The 18,278-nt window shown below is 39.6% G+C and overlaps 1 protein-coding gene across 2 annotated transcripts in view; it reads left to right on the top strand.

Moving 5' to 3' along the window:
• Positions 1-440: 440 nt before the first annotated feature.
• The window catches only part of GRXCR1 (glutaredoxin and cysteine rich domain containing 1), a 39,028-nt gene continuing 21,190 nt past the window's right edge, over positions 441-18,278 (top strand). The window contains exons 1-2 of one of the 2 annotated variants that reach the window (XM_033059394.1): positions 441-1,305; positions 1,783-2,391. In XM_033059394.1, the coding sequence (XP_032915285.1) occupies positions 1,939-2,391 (453 nt within the window). In that variant the 5' untranslated portion in view covers positions 441-1,305; positions 1,783-1,938. Of the gene's footprint in view, positions 1,306-1,740; positions 2,392-18,278 lie in introns of those variants that run through there. The other variant, XM_033059395.1, reaches the window with a different exon arrangement.

Below are 18,278 nucleotides of genomic sequence, written 5' to 3'. Positions count from 1 at the left end.
AATTTCTCCAGGTATCTCGCAGCCCTGTTGGGATAATTCCATAAAAGATACAGTGTAATATTCCTTCTTCTGCAGAACGTTCTCTGTTCTTCTGAGTCATATTTTAGTAATAATGAGCTATATATCTTGTCAAAACTGTTGTGAGCAAGTGGCTATGACACAATCAGTGTGATTCAGCATCCTCCTCCACAAATGAATTTCACAAGGATTCCTATAACTATATTCAATAATAGTACAGACTTTGATACTAGATGTTTCTCTTCTTTGAAAGATAAGTAAAAATGTATTTTAACTCTTGTAACATTGTTTTTTACCTATTTTTCTGCATTGATTATAGTAGTTAATAATACATTGAATCATGTTGTTTAGAAAGAAGTGTGACAAAAATTAGTTCTGTGAAATGCCACTTATAATTTCATTTCCATTCTGTGGATGGGAAATAAGATTTGTATCTGCATTTCTGAAGTCTTGATCAGTCTCAGGTGCTTGAAGTTGCTTGTGAGTGTGGACATTACCATTCTGGGATGGCTGAGCATCTAGGGACTCATTTCATGCCTACACCTCTCAGGGGCCACAGCCTTCAGGAAGCAATTCAGTATTCATGAGTCTAGAGAGAAAATGAAGCTGTAGAGAGTGTCTAGGGAATGTTTGCCAGGAAAGAGAGAGGAAGATTGAGTTCTTAAAGCTGCATTTTTCTTTAAATGAAGAAAACACAGAAATAGCACTGTAAGTAGGAATCATCATGCAAACTCAGAAGCAGCTTGGGGGTTTAAGGTGCTACTACATGATATTGAGTAGACATAGACAGAAACCTCAAGTGTGGGTTGGTTATTTTTACATCTAGAACTGGGTGCTGAACACTGTGGCAACCACCACTTGTGAATTGCTAGAATAAGGGAATGTGATTCCCTGTGGATGAATCCATGTTACCCTACTTATTGTTTATCCTTGTTGCCTCAATTAATTAGCTTTCTCCTACTACTTGTTCAGATTCCCAGTCACTGACAAAACAGAACATACGCTGTGGTTGTTGTGTGGTACTAACTGCGGCTCAGATTTATTTAAAAACATTGTGTTACTCTGTGCAACAAATTCTGACTAATTGCTTCTCCTCTGCTCTGCCAGTCTGTGAAAAGGTCAGCATTGAGAACCATCAAGTCGGAGCTCCCTGCTGAATCTGTGTAAGCTTGTGCAAAATGCAAACTCTGGTGAATGAGGTTTCGCTGGTAGGCAAGTTAAGTGTTTTGATGAAAGAAGTGTGCTCATCCTTGATTCAGGTCCTGAAGATTTTGATCTTTCCTCCAGGTACAATGAACATAAACAGTTTTGACAGTGTAGATCTTGTGAAAAACCCTTCCCTTCCCTTCCCTTCCCTTCCCTTCCCTTCCCTTCCCTTCCCTTCCCTTCCCTTCCCTTCCCTTCCCTTCCCTTCCCTTCCCTTCCCTTCCCTTCCCTTCCCTTCCCTTCCCTTCCCTTCCCTTCCCTTCCCTTCCCTTCCCTTCCCTTCCCTTCCCTTCCCTTCCCTTCCCTTCCCTTCCCTTCCCTTCCCTTCCCTTCCCTTCCCTTCCCTTCCCTTCCCTTCCCTTCCCTTCCCTTCCCTTCCCTTCCCTTCCCTTCCCTTCCCTTCCCTTCCCTTCCCTTCCCTTCCCTTCCCTTCCCTTCCCTTCCCTTCCCTTCCCTTCCCATCAATGAATATAATTTCTCGTTTTCTTACTTTCTTCCTTAGTGCTAAAAAGTACACAATGTCTTTTTTAATATTTAATTAATGAGATCACTTTACAGGTTTTAGTTTAAAGGTAACCATAGCACAAATGCATCCATTATTAAGTGCAGAACGGCAGTGGCTCCTTGGGCACCCTCTTTGCTTTAATATGAGCACCCGTGTGAACAGCAAACAGCGCTGATATTGTTGTCAAGTGTGACACGCTGGCAGATGCGATGGGCAGCACGCTGGAACAATGCAAACTGCTGGAATGCAAACTGCTGGAAGAGGCGATGCTCAAGGGCGAGGGGAAGGCGGACAGCGAGCGGCTGCTGAGGAAGGTTCGGTTCCGCGTGGCGTCCTCGCACAGCGGCCGCGTGCTGAAGGAGGTGTACGCCGATGGCGAGGCCAACGATTCACTGGACTCCGAGTACGCCAGCAGCTCCGAGACAGACCAAACCAGCCGGCTGAGCGAAGTGGACGGGCAGCACAACGGATACGTGGGCTCGGAGTGTGATGAAAATGAGAGTGAGCAGGATGACCTGCTCATTTTAGTCCGAGCCGCTAAAGAGAAGGGGTTTGGTACAAAGAGAGTCAACATCCTCAGCAAAAATGGCACAGTCAGGGGAGTCAAGCATAAAGTCAGTGCTGGTCAAGCCCTTTTTGACAATTTGGCAAAAGTATTTCAGGTAGGTGATGCAGCTCTCCTGGTTCTAAGCTGTCCCTCTGTCGCTTTTGAGTCCAAACATTATTCCTTCTTTTGCTCAAACTGCTCTCATTTAGGATTTCTCAATATTCTGTCTCATTCCCATTGCTATCTACTTGCACAAGAGGGGCTCATTGGTCCTTCTAGTATAAAACAGCTCCACAGTCAATATTGACTGTGAACTTTGCTTTTCAAAATTGAACTAATGTTTGCTGGGTAGAAATATGTATGTTGTGCTTCCCATGCCTGGATTAGGAAAGAAATGCAACAGAGAATTTAACTGGAACTTTGCTGGAGATCTGTACTCCTGTTTCCTGTACAGGGATGGGTCATGTTTCCACTTCTATTATATTAGTTCTAATGAGTTTAGGATGTTATCTACTAGTAAATATGTATACTTGCAAATTCCATTCTGTTTAATCTACAAAGTAGATCAAACTAGGTGCAGGGTGACAGCAATGATGGTTTTCCCACATGAAAATTTCAGGGGAATGAAATCTTAGTCAGAGGTCTCTTTTATTAATGGCTGTTTTCTATCTGTTTTGTAGAAGGAACAGAATATCTGTATTTGAAACAGTATATGGCACACTAATGCCTTAGTCAGAGAAACACAGGCCTTCAGAAAAATCGAGATAAAAGTTCTAAAATATTTATCTCAGATATATATAATTTATCTGTATATGCTATTCAAGCCTTTCAGTCATTAATATTCACACAGATAGCAACAAGTGTGCAACCAGACTCTTTATGAAGTTCTTAGAATCCAGAATTATGTTTTTCAATTAAATTATCCTGTGATGGTTTCAGGGCATTATTTTAAAACTTTTATACAGTTTTAAATCATGGGGAATTTGATATTAAGAATGACTCTTTTTGCATTTTGAAATTACTTTGAAAAGAGGTTATTTCATATTACATTAATAAATGGCAATAGATTAACATTCTCTTGCTTCTGGATATGAATTTATCTTCCATGTTGTACCTAATTAACAGTCTTTTTGTCAATATGAATGTTCCTGTAGAATTTGAAGTTTCAGAGAAGCATTTCCTGTTCATTTTTGTTCTTTACATCACATCACATCACATCACATCACATCACATCACATCACATCACATCACATCACATCACATCACATAGTGCTCAAGTAGTTTGCTTTCTTTCAAGCTGCTCATGGAAGAGTTTGTCCTTAATTCCTTATTCTGATAAAATTTGTACCAAACTCACTTTTTAAAAGTAGTTTGAATTAGTAAGTATTAGCTGAGGCATGTTTGGGCACTTCTCCAACTTCAATTTCACTGTTCTGTGCTATTTCAGCAGACAGAGTGCTCTTCATCCCACTAGCCTCATTCCCTTCTAAAAGCTGTCTTTACTACATCAGTAGCACTAAACTAAGAAATTTGAATCAGCTAAATAAACTGACCCATTTGAAGACATATGCACCTTAATTAGTGTCCCTGCCTTCTTGATTTTTCTATCCCCAGTTTTAGGTTGGAAGTTCTTCAGGAAAGGCCTATGGACAGAAATCAATGTACTTTGATTCTTGTATTCCTAGCAGAGTTAATGGTAGGACCAGTGCTATTTCCATGAGGTGTTTTGCCAGAAGAAAGTATTTTCTTGAAAGGAGACATACCCATCTTATAACTTCAGAAAATTTCATGCATCCGAGTCTACCATAAAATTCCTTAATTTAAAACTGTAGAATAATGACTGGTTCAAAAGGTGGTAAGGATTATTTTATTGTCAATATTTTACTATGAAAGAAAGGAGAAAAATTGAATTATCGGACAAAAACAAGCCAAACAGTTTTTTATACAGAATATAATTACAATGAAGAACTTTCTGCTACAGGGCTTGCAAAGCCCAAAAGAAAAGGTAGGTTTTCAAAGTGGATGAGGAAAATATATGTGAAACTGAGAAGCTTCTTCCTAGGCAGTTCTAGATGAGTGATTTCCAGAAAAAACTGTATATTCTTACATTAAGCACCTACTGGATCAAAGACATATATTCAACAATACAGAGAATATAATGATTGAAGTTTCTACACAAATTCCCATTTCCACAGAGATAAAGTTCTAAGTCTTGTGAAAAGAATGATGGTTTGCATATCTTTTATGTCATACTCAGCCCATTCTGTATGCCCCATGGTGAGCACAGAGGAGAGCAAAACACAAAGATTAGCTTTGAGATGGATTTGAAACTGCTCAATCCTAATGAGAAATGTGATTGAAATACATCCAATTACAAATGAAATAATGGCCTTTAGAATGAGATTAGAGGAAGATTTCTAGTTTTCTGTAAGCATGTCTCAGACAATTAATTGAGCTGTAATACCAGTTAGAGAAGAAGAGTTCTTTTAAAGCTTTAGCTTACTAAATAAGATAGAAAGATGCCTTTGTTAGCAGGTGCAACACAAAATCTCTTGATCTGGGCATTTTTCCAAGTTACCCCCTTGATTATGTGAGATCATCTCCAGTTATATTTTTCTCTTAGATAAGCAGCAGCAAATGTACAGCTGTTAAGAGGAGAGTGCCCCTCTCCGAGGATAGTCCATTTTTTCCCCTTTGATGATTCAGCAGCAGGAACATTTATGAGATTAATTCATTGTATATTTCTCAGTACTAGTGTCAAGTCAGTATTTTTGATCTCAGACTATGCACGTGAATTCTTGACAATCCTGTATTCTAAGCACTGATAAATTCTTGTATGCAAATGTTTTATTTAATATTTACTATGTAACTCCTAACTGAAATGTGCATGTAAAAAGCTAAGTACTGAGTGTGTGTGAGTGTCCTGTGACCCTGAAACGAGGGGGTATTTTTTTACTGCAGCATCAGCATGCTGATTCTTCAGACTATATCTGCAAACTCCTTTAATATGATATTTCCCCAAATCCCTAGAGGCTCCCTGTGATAGAGGAGAGATACTTTAAGTCAAATCACTTTGCTCAGATATTTTAGGGATAAGCAGGGATTCATTAACTGGGCTTCATTATGTTGTGTACTCAAGACCTTTGATTTTGTCTGTTCAAATACCTGTGCTAAAAGCACTAGTGTATTTTAATGTTCTGTGGAAATATTTGGATTTCTGATTTTTTTTTTCTTCACACTTTCTTACTACAGCCTTTTACAGAATTGGTTCAGCTGCTTTCTTCCCACAAGAAACTTATCTGAAAAAAAAATCACACCTTCTAGAGCTTTTTTTCAATTTTTAGAAAGTGATGTAATGCAGGAAGTATTTCTAGAAGACAAGGTCTTTTTGGTTGTTGTTGCTATATGACACAAGCCTGGCCTGAGAATGTAGATCTAGTAGATGTGCATCCCTTGCTACATCTTCACAGTCACGCACTCAGCACTTCCCTCACCCATTCTGTCTATGACCTCTCATTTCCACTGTTCCCTGGGGAGCTGAGTCCTTCACACCACACAGGTCTGTCTGTGTCCCCAGACTAGAGCTGCTCCAGCTCTGTGACATTGAAAAGTCTCCCTTCAGGTCAACCCTGCACATCCTGGTGAAGCTAGTGCCAGCTGAGTGGGAGCAGCTGTGGCAGCTGGGGCCAGCAGAGCCATGGGGATAGAATGTGGGATAGAGCAGGACACATCCAGGGGTTGTCTCAGCTTCAAGGCAGGGGGGAAGAAAGGTGGGGAAGAGCCCAGCTCTGTTGATGCTTCAGGACAGCATTGTTTCCATGGCAACCCCTCCAGCCTTTTCCTCCTTGGGGTGGATGCCACCAAGAGACTGTTGGCATAGCAACCACATCCTGGCAGGGTGAGGGAGTGGTGGGTGGGGTGGTGATGGGTGTTGACATAACAACCACTCTGGGAGGGGAAGGTGGGAGGGAGGCCACTGCTGGTCATCTGTGGAGGGTGGGGATAGTCACATGTGTCACCAGCCTCCACTAGCACCTAACCTGGGTCTGGGGGCAGCCTCCCACAGTGCTGGAAATACAGGTGTCAGACAGCTGGAAACAGTTTATTTGTGAGAAACCCACACTGCTGAAAATCCTGAAAAGCAGGAGGGAGCTGGAGCTCCCAGTATCCCTGTTTGTGCACCTCCTTGGTGTAAATTTCCCCTGCTGAGACTCTAAAGCTGGCAATATTGGCAGCTCTGAAGCTGGGTGCATGACTTGCCAGTTGTGTCAGAAGTATAATCCCCTTCTCTGCATATCTGAAGTAACTGTGGTTTTATTTCATTATACTATCAGAAATTTCACATTCTAATATTACAATACAGTTTAACTGCAAATGGATATGAATATTTCCTATAACTTTCTGTAAAAAGTAGTAGAGAAATAGTTCATTTTTCCTTGAAATAAACATAATTCTCTCCAAAACCAATTTTTATGACTAAGGCATTCTTATGGTTATGCCCAAGTCATGTAGACCAAAAATCCTTGGGTTGTCTAATATACTGCTAGGTAGTGCGATGATCATTTAATGCCAAACTGGGTTTCCATGCCAATGTGCAACATAATGGAGCTCAGCCAAAGATTTTACACAAGTCTCTCCTCATTTTCCATAGTTCAGCATAGTTGTTTTTCCTCCCTTCCCATACTTACACACTCCACTGGTCTTCCAGGCTCCTCTGAAAGGTCAAGTTCTGCTGAATTAGCCGCAGAACTCATTCTCAGGCAAGGCCTTCTGACGTCTATTGCAAGAGAGCAGGCCTGGTTAACAAACCTGATGAGTGCCTTTGTGAGCATTGCGTCAGAGGGGATACGGGTGAAGAGTCTGGCATAACACGCTCAGTCTTTGCAGTGTTTCCAAGCACTAAGTTTCTCAGGTAGAGCCCATCTTTAAGGCTGTGAAATGCAAGTCATTATTCAGCCTGAAGAATGAGCTTGTTAATGTTTAGAGAGAAAGGTAGGAAAGAATAAAGAATCACATGGAAGTTTGTAAGAGGAGGGCCTTTGGGGTGGTTAAGAGCACTTTCATCTTTTATTACTTGTAGGTGACCTGGAAAAGTGAATATACATCAGGACATGCAGAGCTTACAAAGTGATACGGCTAGCTAGTGCCACAAACAAAATAAAGTGAAATACAGCAGCAAAACCAGTCATCTTCCAAAGGAGTCAGAGGCTGCAAAGCAGTGTTAAGGAAAGGTTCTTGAGTAGTAGTGAAGCAAAGATTTTTAGGGTGGGTGGCATGCTGTATATCACTGCAGCATCTGGAGCATGTATCACTACAATCCCCAGAAGTCTGGGAGATGAGAAAGAGGGATTTACACTTTTGCTGGAGAAGTCTTGATAAAGAAGTCTCTTTCTCACTGATCAGCTAATGATCAGTGCTGACACTCCAGAAATCATTGGACTATTTGAATTCAAAATCCTCTTCTAGGACTGGACAAAGATTATCAAAACTCTCCTGAACACTGCTTTCATATTCTCCTCCATATACACTACTCGTACTCCCAAGTGGACATAGCTTACAAAAAAAGCCAATGGCCTGGATTGCTCATATAGAACATTTGATGTAGTAATGTCCCTTATGTGGATAGAGATAAATATCAGTAAGCTGCAGGTATCTGAGTTACAAACTTCCAGTGTATTTTCCTAGTGTTAGCAAGTCTGGAAAATGAATTATTGAACAGTATTGCACTGAAATCCATTAGAGAACAGAAAAAATTGAAATGATACAGAGGAACAAAGGATTATGAAAAGCAGGTTTTTGCTTGTTACAGAAAATTCAGAGTTAGAAGGACAGCTGGATCACTGCTGGAGTGGGCATTGCATTGCTTCAGCAATTGCTTTGTACCTTCAGAAGGGCTTTGATCTGTGACCACACTGCATGGACAGTGATGCAGCTGATGCTGTTGATCATGTCACAGTTATTAAAAGTAGTTTCCAGAGTGGATGTCTGAAGAGACACACTGAAGTAAAAAGGAAAATGGTCAGGTCTGAGAGCTTTTAACTGGAACCTAGATTTGGTCAGTTCTTAGGATATTGGTTTTTTATTGTTACCATGTTGTAGAAATCAGTTGTAAAGCACTGAGGTCAGACAAGTCTGTTACTAAACTATTCAAGACATTTTAGGATTTGCTTCTGTTAGACTTGAAATACATTTTTGACATATACTTGATAGGATCAATAAATAGATTTTTAACTATCTAAACTGAAAGTGATTTAAGACTCAGCTGTCTCTTTTCCAAAATATTTAGATAGGTGATGTCTTGACATCTCAGTACTCACCATTGGGAAGCTTACCAACAAAACTGTGGTTAAATGTACCACATTTTTAAGACTGAATCAATAACTGAAGAAAAAAAAATAGGCTTTCATGCTGGCAGTCTGACCAACATGTACTGGACATCTGTCTAACATTCCAGTGCACTGCATGGCCTCAGAATTATTCCTGCCCTGATGAGTCTTGATCCTTGTCAAAAAGGATGAAAAAAAGGATCCATAAATGAGGTCAGTTCTTGAGACACTGGCCTTGTCTCTTGCATGGGAAAGAGCATAGCAAAGAAGCAATGGTGTAACTGCAATGAATAGGTATATACAGAATATGTAGTACTAGAGTGTATAAAGATTTTAGGTATAGATTCAAAAATATCACAGGCCTCTGAGGAAGGACTTAGATATCCAGCTCCAAAACTAAGATTCTCCAAACCTCTCTTGGTGCCACCTTGCCTCAAAGGCACCAAGAGCCTTTCCTTAATGAAAATTTTCACTAATGCTCTGCCTCGGCCACATGCCTCAGCATGTCAGGATTGACAGCACCTGAGAGTCTCTTCCTACTTGTGTCCTATGGGATCCATAAAATAAGGGTTCCTTTGCTGTCCCACCTGTATGGCTTCATGCAGTAGATGTGCCATGAGCATTGGTGGGAGATGTACTTTGAAACAGACAGTCACAAGATAGCAAGAAAAAGTTGTTGGAGCAGGAGTGGAACACAGGCCTGCTGATTCTTAACTTGCCATAACAAATACTACCGTGTTTTTCAACATCATGCTTGACTTCCTTCCTTCCTTCCTTCCTTCCTTCCTTCCTTCCTTCCTTCCTTCCTTCCTTCCTTCCTTCCTTCCTTCCTTCCTTCCTTCCTTCCTTCCTTCCTTCCTTCCTTCCTTCCTTCCTTCCTTCCTTCCTTCCTTCCTTCCTTCCTTCCTTCCTTCCTTCCTTCCTTCCTTCCTTCCTTCCTTCCTTCCTTCCTTCCTTCCTTCCTTCCTTCCTTCCTTCCTTCCTTCCTTCCCCTCCCTCCCTTTAAAGCACTATAGTGATCACATTGCTCCAGCATGGAGGTATTCTAGAAAACCTTGCAGCCTGTGACTCACTTGTTAAGGAAAAGAGGTAGAAGACAGGAGATTGAGTCAGGTATTCAAGACATGAGAGATTGCAAAAATCATGTTCTGCCGCCTTGTTTCATCCTGTCTCTTTAAATCTAAAATAAGGTTTGCTTTCTTTTTGAAAGAATGAGTGCAAATGCCAAATGGAAGAAAAGGCTTCCTGGTTGTACTAAGCGGGATTCCTAAGTCATATTGGCCTCAGGAAATTCTCTGAGCTGAAAATAGTCATAAAATGAAACAGTGTTAGTAGAAAATGCTATATGTGCTTTCCAGACTCTTACTTTTAATAATCTGTCTGTTAGATGACCTGGAATACCAGATGAGCACTGTGTCTGATTCTATGTACTGCTCTGGGGCTCTTACATAATATCCCTTTGTGGGACTGCTCAATATGGTGCTCAGCCTTTGAATTAACATGGAATCATACTTCATCTTACTTCAAACTAACTTGAGAAATGGGCATGTTAGGATGCTAGCACAGAATCTTTTTCTACTTATTCTAGGAGTAGAATTTTTCTTTCTGAATTGGCCTTTTACAACAGAGATTAAAAAGATTAACTTATTAGTCTTAATTATTAATTAGTAGCAATAACTCTTGTCTTTCGCTATCTCTGAAGCTCAACTTGGTAACGCAGCAGGAAAATAAGGAGAAAATGTGTTTTGAAGTATTCTTATAACTAGGACTATCAAGAAAATTTGGGGCTATTCACTTTTTTTTTACATGACAGGCTGCCTGCTAGTTCATTGACCCCAAATCTTTGTATGCCTTCAGCATAGCAAATACAAATTTTGTAGAACACATAAAGATGAAATAAAATTCCTAGCATCATACTTGGTCAATGACCCTTAGTTTTGTGTATAAATAAATTACTCTGCAACCAAATATTCTGCAGCTCTCACTACACTGGAGTGTCTTAGGTTAAGTATGTTTTACTTAAAACTTTACAAACATGAAAGCAAATATTTGGCTAAGTTGGGCCAATTTGTTGGCGGAGTGCACAGCTGTGCAATTGCAAAAATATGATAATAATGGTGATGAAAAACAGCTTCTTTATTAAAAATTAAAAAAAAATTCTAACAAGTGCATTAAAATCCCATTATTGAGTTCAGAGATGTCAAAACGGTTACAGTTCTGAACTAGGATTTGAAAACACACTAAGCTAGAAAATATGAATGTATATGTGCCAAAGGTATTGTGTTGCTAGACTGCCCCAGTCTGTCAACAACTTGCTATGATATTTGTCTACAAGGGTTGGCAGTTTAATATATACTGCACCAAAACAAGGTACGTGATTAACAGCTTGACAGAAAGAAATGGTCAAAAAGACAATTTTTTTTCTTGGCTAGAACTTTAGCCTGTAACTGCAATGTCTGGTGGCATCATAATTTTGTAGCTGAAATGTAATAAAACATTCTTTAGAATGGAATTTGCAACCAGAGGGAAAAAGAGTATGGCTTTCTAATTGCTGCAACATCTATTACAAAGTAGTACAAAACACGACAATCAAACCTCAATTAATTTTTCCAAAGTTTGTAAGAGGAATAATAGATAGGACAGCATCCCCAGCCTGCTGGTTTTGAAAAGAAGCTGTAAAGTTACAGCTCCCCATCCAAACAGACAATCTTGTGGTTTTGCTTGATGCAGTAGTTATATTGTGGAGAAGCTGCCACAGCATGACTCTTTATAGCCTCCATCATAGAAGGCAACAGAAATGGTCACAGATGAGCAGCTGGAGTCTCTGAGGTAGAGACTCATTTCACGCATGGCAAGAAAGAAGACAGAAAAAACATCATTCATTGCTAGTATGAATTGTGGAAAGCATTTTAACAACCTTAGTACCATTTTGCTTTGGAACTTTATCTAGAGACATCATCCATCAGTGTCAGATGAGCATATCTTCTATATTGCAGTAAAAGCACACACAGACTCATTCTTTTTCCATTTCTCAAAAAGAAATATAAGAAACCTTACTGACCAATATTTGCACACGTTTATAACACTATGCAGTGCTATAAACTGCGCTGAAAAATCAGCCAATGCCAGTACAAAGGCAAAGAACAGTTTCTTTGGAATTCACCCTCGTTTCGAATACTACTGATAGCTAATTATCTAAAAAGTTTTAAAACTATTAGGAATCAAGTATGGAGTTTCAGCATTGTTTGAAGACATGATATGAAATTAGAATAAATGTTGTTATTGATTTTTCTTGCTGCATGGTATTAAATAATATCTATCAAAGAAGCCATTGAAATGTTATTCCAAAAGAAAAGCAGACAAATGATTTAATAAACCCAGCTTCTTCATTTGTAGTCTTATTCCTGGAACAGAACACATTTAATTCTATGACATGATACAGATTCTAGCCCCACATTATTATATGAAAATTATGATTATATGAACATTTTATTTTAAAAATACACATCTTTGAGCAAAATCCTGAATCAGACTAGAACGTAAAGCTGCTTACAGTGGTAAAACATTAGTCCAGCTGTTGGTGTGGTATATATAGAATAACTAACTTGGTAGCTCCTTTGAATAGCAAGTTTAGGAGCTGGTATAAAGCATAAAACATGATATATTCTGATTTTCAGACATTGTATCTATATGGTTAAAAACCAAAAGAAAACAAAAGGTTATACCTTAGAGTCTTTCCAGCAATGAAGTCTGTAATTCTGCTTCATGAAGTTGTCTTGTATTTTGCTCACAAAGAACTGGTGGATGAGCCATGGCCTTTCATACATCAAGGCCAGCAGCCATAGCATGGACTATTCTAGGGCAGTGGTTTATGTATGCAGTCTAGGAGTTATATCTGCACAAAAATCTCATGCTGTCTGCCTTTTTCAAAAATCTATTGCTTAAAAGAGAAACAAAACACTTTAAGTGTGCGATGAAGACGGATCTTTAATTTAAAAAATGGATATTGAGTTTATAAGTAATAATTAACTACTCAGGCTTTGAAGATGAAGGTACCAAATTTCTATTTATTATTAAGTAATGAGATAGCTGAAAGCATAGTTCCAATTAGGTTAAGAAATATAGAGGGGAAACAAGGTCCGTCGTCACTCAGTGCTAATGCAGGACAAAGTAGCGCTCTAACAACAAGATACTCCTTTGCATCACTTCCCTGTGTTGAGTGGTAGGGCTTTCTGAGAGGATTGAATCAGCACTTTGGTGCACTAATCACACCATAACTTTGGTCTCTGCCTCATTCAAAGACCGTGCAGAATTCATTACTAGTTGCAAAGTGCTTTGTGACCACCCAGGTGAGATAATGCTCTGCACCCATCTGACAAATGGTTGTCCTTTCCTTAACTTCAGTGTAGGAACTCCAACCTTTACACAACAGCCTGTTTTTATCTCCACCCACATGAGTAACATTTTCGGCTACACTTCAAGTTGTATAAAGTGTCAGGAAAGAAAAAGTACATAACATGTTGGGTGTTTGGAACTGAAATCTGAGGGAGAAGTGTGGTTTCCCTGATTTCCTCACCATTCTCTGGGAGTTTCAGGATTTTAGTGCATCTCATTTCAGCTTCCATTTGTAGGAATACAGTAAAAGATAACTTTTGACAGAAAGCTTGTTGTCAACTGAGCTTGAAACTCCAGGGTGTATCTCAAATAAAAACCAGAGTTCGTTTAACCCTTTCCTCTTGTTTTATTGCTTAGGAAGGTAAATTGTGAAGAATGATAGCAATTTTTAAATTTTCTCTGCTGATGATTGCAGCTGAGAATGACACTTTATTTCATTTATGCTATTACCTTTAATTGTTTTTTGAGTGAACAGTTCTGTTATATATGACAGACTGACTCTACGCTATAATTAATCCATGAAAGTCTGAAATATCTTTCAAGGAAAATGCAACATATTTTTGTCTGAGCTAAGTGTGACTGATTAGGGCTTTCCTGAATACCAGATTTCACTTGCTGATTCTCTCTAGCACTACGAAAATCACCAGTTGCAACACTGCTGGAAATATAAAGAAGTAGTGGACTATTGTGTTGTTTCTTATGATATAAAGTACGCTGGGAAAACAGGCCCACTTACCACACAAAGCATAGCTGACAAAGAAGGAAGAGCCATGTAATATCATGAGCAGGACCTCACCAGCTCTTTTGTTGTCCACTCAGATATATGATGAATGGCATTTGTAAGAAGCTGAACAGACTAGAAAGACTAGAATAATTTTCATAGATCTCTAATGCCTGTTAATTAACCAAACTGACATTTGGGAACTATAAAGGGGATCATTGCATGCATTAGCTGCACCTGGCAATGTTTAAATGTAAAATGAGTCAGAGAACCCTGTATGTATGTGTTACTATTATGTTATTATTAGCATTTATCAGTTTCTACAGCAGTCTAAGGGACTATTTTAGAAAGAATAAGGAATTGGTGAAAGAGAAAGAGGGAAGGGATAGAAATCTTTTAAACTTCATCTGCCTACCAGAAAACCCTATACAGGGTATTCCAAAGCTGCTGCCAAGTTAAAAATAAATGGGCCAGAGCAGACATTGTAATTTTCATGACAGCCACTTGCTGCTGATTGTACAAGTCTGCTTCTCTGCAGTATGGAATGTTCTATTGAGTGAAGTAGCAACGCTTACAGACAGATGGGGTCAGGGTTCACAAACCAGGGCTTACTCAGAGCTGTGGTGTTTGCTAACTTTTCCATATTATCTGAGGTATCAAACGCTTTCATTTTTATCTGTCTATTCTCCGCAAGTCCTGTTCTAGTTCACTTCTGACTAAAGCCATTCTTACCTACAGAATATTCTCAAAGAGGACATGAGGTGGCTAATGATTGTCCCCAAACAGCCACTATAGGTTCAAACCTAGAACAGTGTGATGAATAACAAGCAAAATGAAAAGCTGCTCATGAGAAGAGAAAATAGGATTTGAGCTCCACAACTGTTGTTTCAGGCAAATGTGTTTTGTTTCTTTTTTTAACAATTCATGGTGTCATCATGGGAAATGATACATAAGCAAACAGCAGAATTACCACCAAAGTCTGAGTATGTAGTAGGATTAAACATTCCCTCCCAAGTAAACATGCTTGAAAATTCTTACTTACATTATTAGAGAGAAATCCCCAAACTAACTTAATATGTCAGCTGACAGTATGAAAAATAACGATACCACAAAAATAGCCAACCATTTATTCAAATATTTCATACATACATCCAAATATAAGTAAGTTGAGAGATACTAAAAGTTCTTTTTGGTCAAGTGACCAAACACTAAGTACAGTAATTTCACGAGTACAAGCCGCACCGATCGTAAACTGCACTTCTGGGGTGTCAGCAACGTTTCGTTTTTCCTCCATAAATAAGCCGCACTGGATTGTAAGCCGCACTTTCGTTCGCAGAGACGATCCATGTGCAACTGTCACAAAGTTGCCAAATAGTAACAGAATCGCGGGATCACGGGGTTTACTGGCTCGGCCCTGCTCGGGGTGGCCGCCAGGGAGCGGCCCCGGCTCCACTCGCTGCTGCTGCCGGGAGGCAGGGGAGCGGCGTGCCCGGCCGGTGCTGCCGGGAGGAGGGAGAGGGGCGTCCCTGGCTGCTGCTGCTGGGAGGAGGGAGAGGGGCGTGGCCAGCCAGTGCCGCCGCTGCGCCCCCCAGGGCCGGACAGTGCTGCCGTTGCACCGCCACTGCCCCACCGCCACCCGGGGCCGGGCGGGCTCTGCCTTGGCTTGGGGCTGCTGCTGGCTCGGACTTCTTGGTTGGGAAATTTCCAGAATTTGTTCATATATAAGCCGCTCCTGAATGTAAGCTGCACTTCCGGTTTGGGAGCAAAATTTTAGTCAAAATGGTGCGGCTTATAATCGTGAAATTACTAACAGAACACTTTCAAGTGGACCTACATGCTCCCTCCTTTTATTTCCAAACTCTCTTGTTTTGAGTAGAACCAGAAAACAGAAAAGTCCAGAAGAAAAAAAAAAAGGAAAAAATAAATTGAACAATGTTTTTTAAACTTGAGAAAAATTTCATTTTATCAAAGTTCAAATTTCATTTCACTCAGTCTATTTATTCCTGTTGTTAGCTATAAAATATAGAAGTGAAATAAACACTGATCAGAAGTTGAATAGTAATTATTTTCATACTCCTATGTATAACTGTTATCACCAAGTGGTAAGTCATAACTGTTAAGCAGTAGGAAATTAAATGATGCAATCTAGGACAAATCTCCTAAGAATGGAAACTTCTTATCAGATTTCTGGGGACTGTAGTTTTTTTAGAATTGTGTAATTAATACTAACATTCTTCTCATGGCCCATCTGGGATCCATTGTTTCAGTTTTTTGGTCGTCCACACTATTTACAGGCACAGCTTCAGGCAGGCAGATGCTGTGCAGCTCAAGCCATACATTTTTAATCTACCGATAGCAGCATTTCCTTAGGTGACATGCTGTAGACTTTCCCCCCCTCTTTTACATTAATTAGTTTCTGTTTGCAGGGCACACTGAAACAACAGTGACCTTTCAGTTTTCCTGTCCTCTGTGTTGTCTGTTAGTAGACACAGAAAATGTATAGGAATGATAAACTGTGAATGATTTTTACTTTCACATTCAGTTTGACTTCCCAATTTTCAGCCACTTTAAGATGCCTGTATCTTACTCATGTTCAAAGCACAATGCATAAGATGTTATGCTGCTGTTCTGTGAACAAAGTTTTCAGAAAACTGTCTCCAGATAAACAGCTGAAAATAGTCAAAGTAAAAATTCAGCTCTTTCCTTGTCCTTTCTCATTGATGTAACTAAGTAATAAACCCTCCCCGGGATAACTTAAAAACTGTGTCCCCATAGTTCCACATAGATCAGATGTCACTGTAGCCAAAATGAGCCTAATATGTAATGAAAATTCAATCCAAAGTTTAGTCCTAAGTTAACACATCTCCAAATACTCACAGGATTGATTCATGCAACAACATAATGTTTGTGCAGACATCACAACTGTGTGCAGTCCTGTCACAACATCAGCCATATTTGCACTCTTCTGGAACTTTCAGTTTGACCACTAATATGCAAGGCTTCATAGCAAGTTTCTTTGGGCTGGGTGTGAATCTTACTGCAAATTATTTACATATAATCAAGTACTTCACAACTTTTGTAAATTTTGTATCTGATGATTTTTAAAGGAATTCAATTTACATCAAGCAGTACAGGAGATGAGATAGAAAACAATGATGAATGGATATTGGCATTTAAGGGGTAAAACACAATAGGTTATTGGTGGAAGCCAACTGGCTGGGTTGGGAGATACTGAGTTAAAGTAATTAGTTTCCAGAAAATCTCAAGCGATAATTACATGAGGTCTGTGACTGTGAATACAGGGGATTGGCAGGAGGGAAATAAAATAGAAACACTGATATTGTAGAGGGAATTCAGGAGATAAATCAAATGCTTGTGGAGAAAACCAAATTTGCCTGTGAGATGCTGGAGAAAGCTCTCTGGTATCTGGATTCATAGAGATATCTTGGAGGGAAACGGAAGACCTCTGATTCCAGTTTTAGAAATATTGTTTTGTAGCCTGAGAAGCTGATGTGTTGGCTGTGGAGAGACCAAAATAATTTTAAGTGCTCTGTATTTTCATTGTTAAGATGATTAGGTAGTTGTGGTTGCTTGGATTCAGAGAATTCTTAACAAACCTACCAGAGAGGAAAGCAACACTTTGAATTCTATACATAAACTGCAACCAATAAAAAGTGCCAGAAAGACAGAGTTCATCTGAAATGACGGCATTGTGCATGCTCCATGGCAATATCTGGTGATGATATCCATAAAAAAGAACAAGATACTTGTGACACTTTCAGTGAATATCTGGTTGTCCAGAAATCAGGAAAGTGTGTTCCCCACAAATGCCCCTAGTTCCATCTGGGGACATCAATCTGCTTAGTGGGGTGAGACCTGTGGTGGGCTTCTGTCCCATTTTGGTTGGTTCATTATATGTTCAGCCCTACTGAAACATAGCAAGGAGGTGCCATCTACTCCTGAGCTGGGACCATGGAAATTGGCTCTCCTGCAGCCCACCTGCAGCACAGGCTTGTAATTTTGACCTTATGTAAATCTCATGGAAAGGTAGGGGCATCACTGAAATCAGTCCCTTAATAGTTGTCAGAAACCTCAGGTGTGGCAGTGAATTACTCTGTCTTGAGAAAATAAAGCCAAAGGTGAGAGGCAGCAGAAAAATAACTTCCACATGCTGTCAGTGTTAGAGGAAATAAAATCACTCCTGGAGGCCTGGCAAAATTGGGTGTTCATTTTAAACCTTATTTTAAAATCAATGACTTTGACATGGAAGAGAGATGAAGAGCAATCAGGCTTTCTGGGGGGAAAGGGAAGCTTACTCTGCAATCAGGTTCATATCTCTGAATAAAGAAAGAAAAAGGGATGAGAGAAATGAGTTTTCAATTACAACTTGAATTCAGAAGTTTTGACGAAGACAGATGAATGGGAGTACATAGGAGGTTTTTTTAACACTGTACTTCAACCACACTTGTTAGTGACCAACATTGATTTAATCCTTTTGTTTGTTCTTTTGATTACAGCTTAAAAATACCTGTATTTTAAGTGCATCTTATGGTGAATTTT

Source organism: Catharus ustulatus, chromosome 5 (assembly GCF_009819885.2).
Source record: "Catharus ustulatus isolate bCatUst1 chromosome 5, bCatUst1.pri.v2, whole genome shotgun sequence".
NCBI lineage: Eukaryota > Metazoa > Chordata > Aves > Passeriformes > Turdidae > Catharus > Catharus ustulatus.
This window is presented reverse-complemented; position numbering and strand designations above follow the sequence as displayed.